Raw genomic sequence first — 15,999 nt, forward strand, 5'->3', positions numbered from 1 at the left:
CCATTTGTGATTATTGAACTCTTTCTTCTTAATGTTCCAAATTGTTGATTTTGGTTTACCTAAGGTTTTTTTTTCTTATTTTTCAGCCTCATAATGGCTTCTTTAACTTTCATTGGCACAACTCTGGTCCTCATGTTGAAAAATGGCAACTACAGACTCCAAAAATAATCAAAACCTAGAAGCAAGTCTAGTTCACTTATACCTGCACTAATGAAACAATTAAATATACCTGATTTATCACAAACACCTATGAAGTCAAATGTCCCAAACATTTATGGTGCCCTGAAATGAGGAGACAGTGTATAAAAAGTGCTGCAATTTCCACATGATCAAACTAAATTGTATATAAATGTCCTTGAATAAAATTGGGAATATGCACTTTAATTGTTTGATCACAAATTTAAAACTGGAGAATAGAGGCAAATAAAGGAAGAAAGTGTCTCTGTCCCAAACAATGGGCAGCAAAGTTGGCATAGTGGTTAGTGCAACGCCTTTACAGTGCTTGTGATCAGGACCCGGATTCGAATCTCGCACGGTCTATAAGGAGTTTATATGTTCTTCCCGTATCTGCATGGGTTTTCCCCAGGGGCTCTGGTTTCCTCCCACTGTTCAAAAACATACCGGGGATGTAGGTTAAGTGGGTGTAAATTGGGAGGCACGGACTCGAGGGCCGAAATGGCCTGTTACCGTGCTGAATATTAATATTAACTCTCATATTTGCTGTACATGTAATTTCAATAATTTGTATGTCACCTGATATTTGTGATTTTAGGGAATCTACTTTAGTCATGTTTCTCTCTGGAAGAGTTCTGTGGGGGGAAAAAAAATAAAACATTCTCCTGATATTAAACTATTAAATCAGATCACAGTTGCTCCCACAGAAAACTAATTTCTTACCATTTTGGTTGTTTGCCCAAGGTCAACAAATAGATAACGCTGTCAGAATCAGCTTTGGCCCATGAGCGTTAATGGGTTTCTCCTTCTTGTAACCTAGAGCCCACTGTAGCACCATTCAATGTCTCAGCCAGAAGCCTGTCAGCCTCAGAAGTCCAAGTTTCCTGGGAAGCTGTTCCTTGGGAGACAAACAAAGGAAAAGTGCGAGGTTATGAGGTAAGAAAAATTCTGAAGGATGGAAATAATCTATATAATTACAGCCACAAATTCTTGAAAATTAACAGGATCTTTGGGGAATAATCCCTCAAAAAATTAACCTCTCATAAGTTGTCAGTGTTCTCAGGAGCAAGTGGAAATACAAGCTCATTAATGTTATATCAATAAAAGATGAAAAAAATAAATACTGCACAGTATAATATGTCTTGTATTGGTAATAATTGGCATTATCAGTTCAGGTAAACCATCTGGAATTTAATTTTACCTTCGATAGTTGAAGATTACTTTTATTTTTTCCCTTTCCTTTGGGGAATACTGTTGAATGAGCAAACATGATTGAAACTAAATCGACATTAAGGTTAGGGTTATTGAATTCCACTTTGAAATAATCTATTCATTCAGCAAAGTGATGAATGAAACAGAGCAACATTTTTGTTGGGACCAATGCCTTTGGAAATGATACTTGCCTGTTATGCTGTAGCTGTACTCATGAGTTCAGATAAGTTCAATGGAACCTTTGTAAAATAAATATAAAAGGGCTTCAAGAAACATCTGAAAACTAAATGCATCTTTTTGTGAACTAACGAATTGTTAGTTTAATTTAAATTAAATTTAGGTGCACAGCATGGTAATAGCCCTTCAGGCCCATGAGCCTGTGTGGCCCAAATAGCCTACAACCCATATGTTTTGAAAGGTGGGAAGAATCCAGAGGAAACCCACACAGACAAGGGGAAAATGTAGAAACTCCTTACAGACAGCACAGAATTCAAAACCAGATTCCTGGTGCTGTAATAGCATTGCACTCTACTAACTGTGCTCCCCCAGGATTTGGTTTTTCTTCCCATTGATATGGTCGAACTTTCTGAGTACTTCAGCACTTTCCTATTAGTTTGGCCTTGAAGTAACATTGAGATCTAGTGCATGTATTCATCTTGAATGACAGATGTACGGTTTTTGATCATGATATCTGCTACAGTTTTATGAATGTAAATGATTGCTTATCATGTACTGATCAGTTATGGATATTGTGGAAAACTGAGCAAGTTGGCTATTACACTGCTATTGTAGAAAACTGATAGATATTGAATTAGTTACCTGATTCACAGCTTTTACTATTGGCAAACTAGATTGTGCAAAATGTACAGGTTATGTTTTAATTTATTTTACAGTCATGAAATCAATTTCTTTCTTTTTCTTTCTTTGGCTTGGCTTCGCGGACGAAGATTTATGGAGGGGGTAAAAAGTCCACGTCAGCTGCAGGCTCGTTTGTGGCTGACCAGTCCGATGCGGGACAGGCAGACACGATTGCAGCGGTTGCAAGGGAAAATTGGTTGGTTGGGGTTGGGTGTTGGGTTTTTCCTCCTTTGCCTTTTGTCAGTGAGGTGGGCTCTGCGGTCTTCTTCAAAGGAGGCTGCTGCCCGCCAAACTGTGAGGCGCCAAGATGCACGGTTTGAGGCGTTATCAGCCCATTGGCGGTGGTCAATGTGGCAGGCACCAAGAGATTTCTTTAGGCAGTCCTTGTACCTTTTCTTTGGTGCACCTCTGTCACGGTGGCCAGTGGAGAGCTCGCCATATAATACGATCTTGGGAAGGCGATGGTCCTCCATTCTGGAGACATGACCCATCCAGCGCAGCTGGATCTTCAGCAGCGTGGACTCGATGCTGTCGACCTCTGCCATCTCGAGTACCTCGACGTTAGGGGTGTGAGCGCTCCAATGGATGTTGAGGATGGAGCAGAGACAACGCTGGTGGAAGCGTTCTAGGAGCCGTAGGTGGTGCCGGTAGAGGACCCATGATTCGGAGCCGAACAGGAGTGTGGGTATGACAACGGCTCTGTATACGCTTATCTTTGTGAGGTTTTTCAGTTGGTTGTTTTTCCAGACTCTTTTGTGTAGTCTTCCAAAGGCGCTATTTGCCTTGGCGAGTCTGTTGTCTATCTCATTGTCGATCCTTGCATCTGATGAAATGGTGCAGCCGAGATAGGTAAACTGGTTGACCAGTAAAAAGTCCACGTCAGCTGCAGGCTCGTTTGTGGCTGACCAGTCCGATGCGGGACAGGCAGACACGATTGCAGCGGTTGCAAGGGAAAATTGGTTGGTTGGGGTTGGGTGTTGGGTTTTTCCTCCTTTGCCTTTTGTCAGTGAGGTGGGCTCTGCGGTCTTCTTCAAAGGAGGCTGCTGCCCGCCAAACTGTGAGGCGCCAAGAAATCAATAGGTTAATCATAAACAACAATGTGTTGTTATTCTGAATGTATTCTATTGGTAACCTGATAGTGTAGTAGGGTAACATGTTTAGTATAGCGGTTAGCGCAACAGTATTACAGTGTTTGAATCTGGTGCTGCCTGTAAAGAGTTTGTACCTTCTCCAACTTCTCTGGTTTCCTTCCACATTCCAAAGACATACAGTTAATAGCATAATTGACCACATGGGTGTATTTGGGCAGAGCTGGCTCATGATTCAAAAGCAACTGTACCATGCTGTATCTCCAAAACTAAAATGAAAACAATAGCATCAATGCCATCGGTTTTTGGCATTCCCCTTCAATTGAATTAATTATAGTGAATTCATTCCTTCAGGTTAATTCCCTCTCCTTTTTCTCCTTTTTTTTAATATTTTACTTAAGATATGGTACTGGACAGATGATGAAAATGAAGAAGTAGCAAGCAAACTGAGGTCAAATGGGAACAACACTTCAGCAAAAGTAACAGGATTGAAGGGCAGCACCCTTTATTACCTGGTGGTTACAGCATACAGCAGTGCTGGAACAGGACCTGCTAGTCTTCCAGTCAACATTACAACTAAGAAACCACGTGAGTAATTTTGTGATGAAATAATAAAATGCTGACGTTACTTTCAGTGAATTCATCAGTATGTGCCTCCAAAATCCTCAAGTGTGCAAAGTGAAGTTGTATAAATCCATGAGTTCTTTGTTTGAAGCTGTGTCTACAAAATAAACTCTGACAAAGCTTTCTTCTGCAACATTAACTGAACTTTAATACACTATTTCTAGATCAGGTGTTCATATTTACCTTTTTCCCCATTTTCTCTTCAGAAAAATAAGCTTGAATTTATAAACTGAAAACAAAGCATCAAAAAGTTGCTTTCATATAATAAGGCAAAGTTCAATCTTCCACATAAAGCCAAATAGATGGATTTCAGTTTTGCATCCATCATCTTTAGAATTGCATCTCACATATTTGCTTAAAATACATGCGCGCGCACACACACAGTTTATTTTCATTGATAGTTAAAATGAACCAATAATTCATTATTTTACAGCACCAAGTCAAGCACCTGGAAAAATAAGGTGGGAGTCAGCTAGCTCCAGAGTCGTTCTAAACTGGGACCACGTCAAAGCAATGGAAAATGAATCTGAAGTGACAGGATATAAAGTAAGCAAATCTAGTCATCTATATGAATATCTGTTGAGCATCTGATTGCACATTCCTTCCAAAGGAGATATACTACAAGCTGTTTTAATGATCTGTGTAATGATGAAAAAGACACCAAAAAAATGCAATCTGTGCACAATTAAATCTTTTAGCTTTGAGAAAAACCCATGAGTAAATCTTTTTAAAATTACCTCGAGCTTTACACTCAGTTCATTTAGTACTTTTTTCACTTGGCAGATTTTGATAAGCAAACCAGCTCTAATGGTGAAATTGTGTAAAATTATTAAGATCTCAGATTATTTGGAGAGTATTGAGTCTGAAATATTTGCCAAAATTATGTGTTACCAACTGTTTAATTGATTCTCACCGATATGAACAATGTTGATGTGAACCAATTAAACTGTAAATTCTCAAGAACGTGCAGGAACAGGACCTGTGTGTATATATGCTTAAACCTTGAAATGGAGAGTTACATCCATTCTCAAAGAAAGATGTGAAGATCGTGAGCGAGCTCAAGGACAAGAAATTAAGCTTTACGGTATTTTGCACTTTAGATATCCTCAAGCATTCACAGATCAGATGCAGCAATGTAAACCACTCTGTAATTCACAGTAAAGATTGAGAATCACAGAAAGAAGGTAAATACTTGATGTTCACCTTGTTATAAATTTAAGTTTCATTGCATTCAAAGTTTATCAAGCAGAAAATATTTCAGACCTCAGCATGAATGTTCAAATAGGCCCTTCAATCCACCAACCATCTAGCACCCCAAATTTATTTCATTACCCCCACATTATCATCAACTTCTTTCAGATTTTACCACTCAGCTACTTATTAGGTGGTATGTTAAAAGGTCTTTGAACCTACCGACACACATTTTTATGAAGTGGTAGAAAAACTATACTTCCACAGTGAAAACATACAAGCTTCCCAAATATTACAATGAAGCTCAGAATTGAACTCTGGTCACCTCGACATGGTTGGCCAAGTCAGAACACTGCAAATCTTTACTTCCAAGAACAAAGCTATCTACTGTTTCCACTGCAGCACCATTGATGAGGCTCCGTAGTGGGCTCTACCCATCCCCTCCTGAAGTCAATGATCAGCTCCTTTGTCTTATTGACATTAAGAAAGAAAGATTGTTATCTTGATAGCAGACCACTCCAAGGTCCTACCTACATTCTGTCTCATCATTATTTTATATCTGGCCTACGACTGTGGTGTCATCAATGAACATAACAATGGAGTTGGAGTGGTATTTAGCTCTCAAAGGACTTCACTAAAGAGCCACCAGTAAATTGTCATTTAGGCTCGGTATTGTGCTTTTCTTTGGTAGTTGTATGATGGTGGCCTTCTTAAATCAGGAGGGAACAACAGCAAGCAGAGATTAAAGATATTGATGAATACACCTGCCATCTGAACTGCATAGGCTCTAAGGATATGTCCAGGGCCAAGTCTGAGCCAGTTACTTTCCCTGAGTTCACTTTCCAGAAGGCCAAAATGACATCAGCAGCAGTGACCAAAGAAGCAAGTGCACAAGTAGTCAAGGTGGATGTTGCTACCTCATTAGCTCCTGTTTTAAATACGCATAGAACACGTTAAGCCTGTAAGTGAGAGTGCTGTACTGTTGAACTGATGCCAGCGTTGCCTTGTACCTAATGATAGCATGCATACCCTGCCTTAGTTGCCAGGCATCTGTGATGTTTTCAAGCTCAGCAAAGTCTTGCCTTTAAGCTTCCCAAATAGCCTTATGAAGATTGTACTTGGATTTCTGGTATCAAACCAGGTCTCCAGACTTGAATTCCTCTAACCTGGGCTTCACTTGTGATTTCAGCCATGGTTTCCCACTGACAAATTCTTACATTGCCCTTTTAGTCATGCAGTCTTTCACACACTTACCGATGAAGTCAGGAATGGCAGTGGTCATCAAAGTTGGTTGCTGAGTTCTCAACGACAGACATGCCTATCTGTAGATGACATTTCCCAGCTTCTAATAGTTCCCAATCTTAAAACATGTAATCTTCCAAGAAACGTAAGCCTCGATATTCCGAATTGAATCTTATTCATCCAAATAAATCAAACTTCACAATTGCAGCTGTAAATAGATTTAATTTTCCATTGATAAAAGTGAATAAATATTTTCATAGCTTCGCTCTTCATAACGGAGTTAAACAAAGCATATTGTAAATGATAACAATACTCAACTTCAAACAAATATAAATAAATTAAAATTATAATAAATGATTAATAATGAATAATAATTATTTCAAAGAAAAGCTTCCCGAATGAGCTTACTCTCCTTCCATGGTTATTTCAAGAATGAGAACGAGTTCCTCGTCCGCTCGGATATTATGACAAAACAACCATCTTTCTTAAAGGGAAAGTCATAAAATAACCACAAATCACAAACATAAGTTTCAACCCTTACACTACCAATTCAAAGTGGTCACAGTACAGTGGATATCATCTGTTTCCTCACACGATTGTTGCATGATTTTCACCACTAACCTGCCCTCCCTCAGCTTCTGCTGTATACAGTTAGAAGCATCACGTCTGAAAATCTGACAAAGTGTGGTGCAGACAGATCATAGAACAGTTGGGATTAGTTAGGATTGTGTAGCAGAGGTCATGGGTATTCTGCCTCTGGTGAATCATGAGACGTTGATGGAATCTAGGTTGTCCATTCATAAAATTGGTATGAATGAAGTCCTTGGCTGTTATGAATGGGATTTTGGGATACTTTTTTTGTACTGTTGATGAAGGTAAATAGTTTATCTTGTGCCAGCTTCACTTTTAGATTTTTAATTTAAAAAAAAATAATTTATAAATGCAGCCAAGTAACAAGCTCTTCCAGCCCTCGAGCCTAAATACACCCACGTGACCAATCAATCAACTAACTCCATACGTCTTTGGAATGTGGAAGTAAACTGGAGCACCCAGATGAAACCCCCCACAGACATGGGGAGAGAGTACAAACTATTTACAGACCACCAGACCACCAGATTCGAAACAAAGTTGCCGGCACTGTAATCACTAATCACTAGAGTAACTGAGCCACACTGTATGTACATAGACTACGACCAGTTTAACTGACATGTCTCCTTTTGCTGATGATAACTAGAGCATAAATAAAGAAACTCCATGATATTTTTATGATTTCAATGCCTTTCATATCAGCTAGGTCATGCTACAATGCTTCATGTGGAGACAGTAGTTTCTAGATTTGCACATTTATCTATACTGTGACTGCTAGAATTTGTCTAATTTTCAGTATTGTAATAGATAATTCCCAAAAAATAAAGAGAGGTCTTTCACTCATTTGAATCCAGCCAACTTATTGTTGTATGTTTTTCTCATCATTTGATTGGAATCCTAAGTATGTGTAGAGCGCGTCGAAAGAACCAAAGACTTGTTGATGCAAACCAAGGGTTTTATTAACTGGAAGACTGGAGCATATCACATGTAGGTCGACCAGTCCAGAATGACCTGGTCTGGCTAGGAGCAACCCTTTAAGACCTGCCAGTAGGTGTGGCTACGCTCTCATTTTAGTTTTGGAGATGCAGCATGGTACAGTTGCTTTTGAATCATGAGCCAGCTCTGCCCAAATACACCCATGTGGCCAATTAAGCTACTAACTGTATGTCTTTGGAATGTGGAAGGAAACCAGAGAAGTTGGAGAAGGTACAAACTCTTTACAGGCAGCACCAGATTCTATCACATTGGTGATAGAATCTGTACTATCACAGTATGCAATCAGGTCCTGCAAAAAAAATACCATGCAAACCGTTGTTAGATGCCTATAAATCTCCCATTGATCCAGAGCTGTATGATGTTTGTAATGAAATTAGTTCTGGAAGATAGGCATGAGAAGAGCAAAAAGTTGAAGGTTGGTGAATCTCTCATCTTAATTTGTATCACATCTTCATTTAATATAACACTGGCCATTTCATGATGGTATCAAATCCTCAGTGTATATAATTCAATAAAAAATGGAAGTGTGTATAATTCAATTTTAAAAAATGGAAGAATGATGTGCCCTGCTTTATCTCTCAAGATAGGAACAGGAAATGTGAAAAATGCTCAAAAGCTCAGAGAAACTAAAAGAGTGCAGTGTAATAGCTCACAGCCATTCAAATGGTATTCATAGTGATGACCTGCAAACTTAAAATGATCCTAAGCAATTAAATTACCTAGAATTGATGTTTGAAATACCCAATGAAACTTTAATGCTCCATTTTACAATTATTATCCATGCCTGTGCAGAAGAAGCAAATAATATATACCTTAGGCAGTCTTGTTAGATCTAGTTTTAAAAATAATTCCTGATTGTACTTTGCAGGTTTTGTATCGGAATAACAGACAGAGCAGTATAAAGGTGATAGAAACCAATAATACATCTGTGGAACTTCTCCTTCCTGATGATGCTGATTATATAATTGAAGTGAAGACATTCAGTGATGGAGGAGATGGAGTCAGCAGTGCTCAAATCAAGATTCCAAGAATGTCATGTAAGTTATCTTTTTTATGCCATGTATTCAATAATTATTCATTTTATTGGAAAAGTAAGTTATTTTATATTCAAATACACACCTTGTTTGAAGCAAATGTTGCACCTGTGTTTAGTTTGATGCTATACTGTTTGGAATTGTTATTAGAGAGCCACTGAAAGGATGAAAACACCCAGTCAGCAGAAGTCAACTAATGTGCAGGTTGAGGACATAGTAGAGACAATGGGCAGCATTGTTGGAAGCACTGGAAATTTGGCGCTGCAGCCTGGTTATGCCAGCCACCTTGTGACTTCTACAAACAGCAACCAGGAAACAACCAAGCCCAACAGCAGAGACAACTGCTGCTCATGGGCAATTCAGCCACAGTCTTTTCCTCAAATACCGTCTCTTGGGTGTTCAATTTCTTGTCGATTCCGGTGCAGAGATTTCTGTAGTCCCTCCAACCCCTCAACAGCACAGACACTGTCATATGGCATATGTTCTGTCTACCACAAACAATTCTCATATTTAGACATATGGCCAGATGTTATTCACACTAGATTTTGGTCTCAGCAAACCAGTTTGGTGGGTTTTCACAGTCGCCAGTGTCGTAAATTCCATCATGGGAGGAGATTTTCTTCACGTTTTTCCTCTGCAGGTGGACTTGAAGAATCGTAGTGTTGTGGACTGCAACACTTGGATGTAGATGAGCTGCATTTGTCATCTTTTTAAGGTTGTGAAGGGCACTACCAGTTGCCCCAATAACCACATGGACAAAGACTGAGGGGAACAATAGGCTTTATTGAACAGAAGACGTGACCTGGCCCAGATCCAAGCTAGGGAAGCACAGGGAAGGGAGAGGTAGCACAACCTTTATGGGCTGGGCCACGGGAGGAGTCTAGGGGAGAGTGTCATCAGGGGGCAGGCCAGACCATGCCTTTACCAGCCAATGACTATGTACAAGCCATATATTACATTCACCCCTTCATTTTAAACAGAACCCCCCCACCGGCCTTATTTCCAGAGGTGGAACCCACCAACAAAACAAAATTCTGTCTAACTGGAGGTTCAGTTGCACCGGCAACTTCCTCCTTCTGTGGGACTGATGGGGAGCATGTGTGTCTGTGCTCTGCTGTTTGTGGGGGAAACTGTTTGGGTCAGGGTGATGATTGACGGCTCCCGTGGTGGGGGGGAGCTTCAATGTCTCCTGGGGGACTGACTCCTGGAGAGGATAACCGGGTGGCTCGGCCTCTAGTATCGAGTTCCAGTGTAGGGTGGGGTAGTCGGTGGTGGACAGGGCAGTTTTGGGATCTCCAGCCCTCGCCAGGTCTCAGATAGGCATAGTGTCCTTGTGGCCATCGGGGTATCTCACAAACATGTATTGAGGGTTGGTGTGTATGAGGTAGACTGCTTCCACCAGTGAATCTGTCTAATGGCCCCTTGCGTGTCTCCATAGTAGGACCGGCCTTGGGGTTGCCAGCCAAGGAGGAACCATTTGTCAATCTCCTAGGGAAAGCAAACAAGCATTCATGCGAGGTGGTGTTAGTTGCAATGCCCAGGAGTGATCGGATGGCATGGAGCGCTTTGGGCAAAACATCCTGCCAGCGGGACACCGGCATGTTTTTGAACCTAAGGGCCAGGAGCACCACCTTCCAGACTGTGGTGTTCTCCCTTTCCACCTGGCCATTACTCCTGGGGTTATAGCTGGTGGTCTTGCTGGTGACTATGCGTCTGGCCAGGAAGTACTGTTGCAGTTCCTCACTCATGATGAACGAGGACCCCCGATCGCTATGGATATAATCGGGGTACCCGAACAGAGTGAAGATGATGCGCAATGCCTTGATTACCATCGCCGAGGTCGTATCCAGGCAGGGAATAGCAAAGGGGAAGCTGGAGAGCTCGTCCACCACCGTCAGGAAGTAGGCATTCCTATTTGCGGTGGGTAGGGGGCCCTTGAAATCAACACTGAGCTGTCAAAAGGACATGTGGCCTTAATAAGATGAGCCTTTTCGGGTCAGTAGAACTGCAACTTACATTCAACGCAGATCTGGCAGCATCTGGTCATGGACCAGTCTTCCTCAATGGAGTACAGAAGGTTCCGAGTCTTGATAAAGTGCTACAACTTTGTGACTCTGGGGTGGTACAGATGGTCGTGGAGGGCCTGGAGGCATTTGAGATGCCTGCTGGCACACATCCCCCAGGATAGGGGATCTGGGAGATAATTGAGTTTACTTGGTCAGTACAAGTTGTCGTAATTATAGGTGGAAAGCTCGATTCTCCACCTAAGAATCTTGTCATGCTTGATTTTACCCCAGCTGTTTAGTATTAAATATGAAGGCCACGGCCCTCTGGTCTGTCAGCAGGGTAAACCATTTCCCAGCCAGGTAATGTCGCCAGTGGCGCACTGCCTCAACGATCGCTTGTGCCTCATTATCGAGCGAGGAGTGCCATACCTCAGGACCGTGCAGGGTACTGGAGAAAAATGCTACTGGCCTGCCTGCCTGGTTAAGTGTGGCGGGCAGTGCGAAATCGGAGGCATCGCTCTCCATCTGAAAAGGGATGGACTCGTCCACAGCATGCATCGTGGCCTTCGTGATGTCTCCTCGGATCTGATAGAATGCAGCTTGGGCTTCTGCCGATAACAGGAAGGTTGTCCACATAATCAGAGGGTGGGCCTTATCGGTGTAATTGGGCACCCATTGTTCATAATACGAAAACAGCCCCAGGCACCTCTTCAGTGCCTTTAGGGTGTTTGGGACTGGGAGCTCCATAAGAGGTCGCATGCAGTCGGGGTCCAGGGCAATGACACCAGGTGCCACAATGCATCCAACTTGTCCTTATTGTACATCAAGTTGAGAGACTTGGCCTAACGTAAGAACTTTGCAAGGTTTGAATTGTGGTCCTGCTGGTCATGGCCGCAGATAGTGACATTGTCAAGGCATGGAACATCACTGTCAGCTTGTGCTCTTCCACCATCCGATCTATGACCCTCTGAAAAGCAGAGACACCGTTAGTAACACTGAAAGGCATCCGCAGGAAGTGAAAAAGTTTGCCGTCGCCCTCAAAGCCCCTCTAAGGGGAAATTGATGATAATCCAACTTGAGGTCATTGGTCCAAAATACTCTGTATTGTGCGATCCTGTTAGCCAAGTCAGCTATCCGGTGTAGAGGGTATGCATCCAACTGGGTGAAGCGGTTGATGGTTTGACTGTAGTCAATCACCATCCGGGGGTTGTCTGCCCCTCTGACCACAAAGACCTGTTCACTCCAGGGGTTGGAGCTATGGGCTATCATCACCTTCACCAAGAGTTGCTGAACCTTGGTCCAGATGAATGCCATAATCCTCAGCGCTGTAGCACCTGCTCTTGGTGGCAATCAGTTTATGGTCCGGGGTGAGGTTTGCAAATAGTGATGGAGGGGCCACCCACAGAGTTGTGAGGCTGCAGGTCGGTGCCAGAGACTGGGTGCTCAGTTGGGAGGGGAGGACCATAACCTGTGGATTGCAAATGGTGAGGGGAGGTTGGGGGCCCCCGAATGCCATCGTCACACTACTGAACAGACTCTGGACATTGAGGCCCAGGAGGATCGGTGCGTAGAGCTGGGGCATGACCAACAACAAAAAGTCATTATAACATTGCCCCCCCCCACCACCATCAAAGATGCCACACAGTACCCCCGGATACAAGTCCGCTGGTCTTTTTCCGCCATCAACACGGATCCGGTCATCAGCCACACGGGGATCGAGAGCCTACAGGCCACCTAGGGGTGGATCAAACTTTTGGTACTGCCACTATCGAAGTGGCAGTTCAACTTGTGCCCATTCACCTCGATCTGCATCATGGAGATCGTGATCGGACGAGGACAGGCTTGGTTCCAGATGATCGATGCCAGGATAGGTGCGTCGTCTTCATCGTCGGTGGGGAAGCCCAAAGTTGAAGATGGCGGCCTCCATTATGACCATGCTGCCAACATCGATGAAGGTGGAAGTGATATCGTCAAAGGCGGCTGCCGCTGCATGGAGGATGGGGGAGGCACCGAGTAAGATGGTGCCCCCTTTACCACGCACGTGGTCAGCACCAGAAGTTCCTCAGCCAGACACACTGTGCTCCTTTGGGATGAGGCTGTGGATCTACAGACCCGTTGATAATGGCCCTTTTTCCCACAGCCCAAGCAGGTAGCTCCTTTTGTGGGGCACAGACGTTGTAGGTGTCTTGCCTGCCGTGGCATCTCATAGATCCCAACACCACTGCAGCCGCAGTTGGGTCGGCCATCCCTGACACTGACTCCCAGGATGGCGGCCCTCGTGGCAGCACGTACTGGGTAGGCTCGCTTCTGCCCGCGATCGACTCTGCGTGGCGCTGGGCCAAGACTAAAGTTCTAGCCAGTTGAATCGCCCATTTTAGCGGTAGTTGATCCTCCTCAAGGAGACATTGTTGGATATAGTCCGACCTCAACCCTGACATGCAAGCATCCCATACCAGGTCTTCCACGCATTGGGCCCCTGGCACAAGGACTATGGGGTTCCCCAAACAGTCTTTTCCCCAGCTCAAGTCTTCTATATAATAAATTGATGGGCACTACCAGTTGCCCCAGTAACCACAAGGACAAAGACTGAGGGGAACGATAGGCTTTATTGTACAGAAGACTTGACCTTGCCCAGATCCAAGCTAGGGAAGTGCGGGGAAGGGAGAGGTGGCTCGACCTTTATGGGCTGGGCCACAGGGGAGGAGTCCAGGGAGAGTGTCATCAGGGGGAAGGCCAGCCCGTGCCTTTACTATCCAATGACTATATACAATCCATATTATTACAGGTCATCACCCACCTAACAAGTCTCCAAATTAGCTTCTGCCCATTCTGAGGATTGTGGAAACATTTCCCTCACTTGGTACTCCCATGATATCACCACCGAATCATCAAACATGCACTAACCCACCACATAGAGACCAGAGGTCCTCCAGTTTCTGTGCATGCTCGTAGATTACCCCTGGATCCTGAGTTTGAGCGCGAGCAGGAGCTGGGGATATTTCATGCATATGATTCTGATGAAGTATCCAGGGGATTGGCTGCTGTGTGGTGATTACAGTACTCTGAACAATTCCACCATTCCTGACCAATACAACATTACAAATTTACAGAATTTCTCTTCAAACTTGCTTGGCAAACGGATATTTGCAAAAATAGACTTGGTGCGCACCTACCATCAGATTCCAATGAACCTTCCAATATTGCCAAGACAGCAGTAATTACACCTTTCAGCACATTTGACTTTCTTTTAATGTCATTCAGTTTATGGAATGCAGCTCAAACATTCCAGTGGTTTATGGAGTATGTACTCTCCAGTCTCGATTTTGTGTATATCCTAATTGATCATATTCTTCTGGCAAGTGTTCTGTGAAGAGGAACACAAGGACCATCTTGTGATGCTGATCCAGAGACTCGATGTATTTGGCATTGGAATTTGACTAAATGCCTTTTTGGTGCCTCTGAATTTACATTAAAGTTATAAAGGACGCTATCTTGACAGATGAAACAAAGGTACAAGAAAATCTAGACTTTCCTACTCCTGTTATATTCAGCTAGTTAAGGTGTTTTAGCAATGATGAATTTCTACCACCATTTGCTAACATGCAGCAGTATCTCTCTTACCCCTTACCGACCAACTCAAAGGAATGGATAAATCAGCTTCTAAAAGATTGTTGTGTTTGGGTGACAATTCTGTTTGTGCTTTAAGCAATGTGAAGACTGCATTTGTGACTGCCATGATGCTTGTACTCCAGAAGCCCAATGCCTTGCTCTCTGTTACCATGGATGCCTCCATCAGTGACATGGGAGCTATGTTAGAACAAAGATGCATAACTGATAATTTGACCTCGTAAAAAAGCTTTCATTGCGTCCCACAAAACAAACTGATCAGAAACAGAGTGAACATTATTAGCAATGAAATCCTCAATTTGTTTTCTCAAATAAACAATAAATTCTGGCTTTTGTAGTAACATAATATTAAATCTCCATCTTAAAGTATGTAGTGTAACTTGAGAACTTTGATATTCCAGTAATAACAATGAATGGTCCGAGACTAAACTTGCCTTATAATCCACAGATATAACCTTATCCTGCAAATGTGCTGAAATTAAAAAATAATCAAGTCTTGAAAAAGAATTGTGTCGAGAAGAATAAAAGGAAAAGTCTTTCTGTGTAGGATTAAATCTACGCCAAATATCAACTAAATTCAAATCTTTCATCATATTAGCCATATGTATCGCCATCTTAGGTATGCTTCGGATAATAGATCTAAATCTCAGAAGAATTATCCAATGGTGGTTTCATTGGATGCAGAAAAGGCATTCGATAGAGTAGAATGGAAGTTTTTATTTAAAGTACTTGAAAAGTTTTTGTTTGGTCTCTCATTTATTGGTATGATTAGGGCTCTGTATAATGGTCCGAAAGCTAGAGTTGTTACTAATGGTTTGTTTTCAGAATCCTTTAATTTAACAAGATCTACTAGACAAGGATGTCCATGATCACCCGCCTTGTTTGCTTTAGTTATTGAACCTCTAGCACAATTAATATGTCAGAATGATAGTATCAAAGGTATGAGAATCTTGAATGAAGATTATAAAATAAATTTATTTGCGGATGACGTTTTGCTGTATTTGGTGGATCCTGATGTTTCTCTGCCAGCACTTCAAGATTCCTTAGAGATTTATGGTCAATTATCTGGTTATAAGGTTAATTGGACTAAAAGTGAAATTTTATCAATTAGTAAAGATGATTATTCAATGTTTAGAAATATTATGAATTTGAAGTGGACGAAACAAATTAAATATTTGGGAATTAATGTTAATACTGACTACCAAAATTTATATTCATTTAATTATCTTCCTTTAATGAAGAAGATTAAGGCAGATTTAGTTAAATGGAAAGATTTACCTTTGGGTTTATTAGGAAGAATTAATACTATAAAAATGAATATTTTTCCTTGTATACAATATTTATTTCAATCAATTCCTT

At 42.1% G+C, this 15,999-nt stretch overlaps 1 protein-coding gene across 36 annotated transcripts in view; it reads left to right on the forward strand.

The window, feature by feature from the left end:
- Window positions 1–15,999, forward strand: part of LOC138763207 (contactin-4-like) — a 2,221,540-nt gene that overhangs the window by 2,128,156 nt on the left and 77,385 nt on the right. For 31 of the 36 annotated variants that reach the window (XM_069936987.1, XM_069936998.1, XM_069937001.1 and 28 more), the window contains 4 exons: window positions 995–1,110; window positions 3,734–3,920; window positions 4,390–4,502; window positions 8,842–9,010. In XM_069936987.1, the coding sequence (XP_069793088.1) occupies window positions 995–1,110; window positions 3,734–3,920; window positions 4,390–4,502; window positions 8,842–9,010 (585 nt within the window). Of the gene's footprint in view, window positions 1–994; window positions 1,111–3,733; window positions 3,921–4,389; window positions 4,503–5,056; window positions 5,141–8,841; window positions 9,011–9,157; window positions 15,050–15,088; window positions 15,260–15,999 lie in introns of those variants that run through there. The other 5 variants (XR_011357395.1, XR_011357394.1, XR_011357396.1 and 2 more) reach the window with 3 other exon arrangements.

Source organism: Narcine bancroftii, chromosome 5 (genome assembly GCF_036971445.1).
Source record: "Narcine bancroftii isolate sNarBan1 chromosome 5, sNarBan1.hap1, whole genome shotgun sequence".
Taxonomy (NCBI): Eukaryota; Metazoa; Chordata; class Chondrichthyes; order Torpediniformes; family Narcinidae; genus Narcine; species Narcine bancroftii.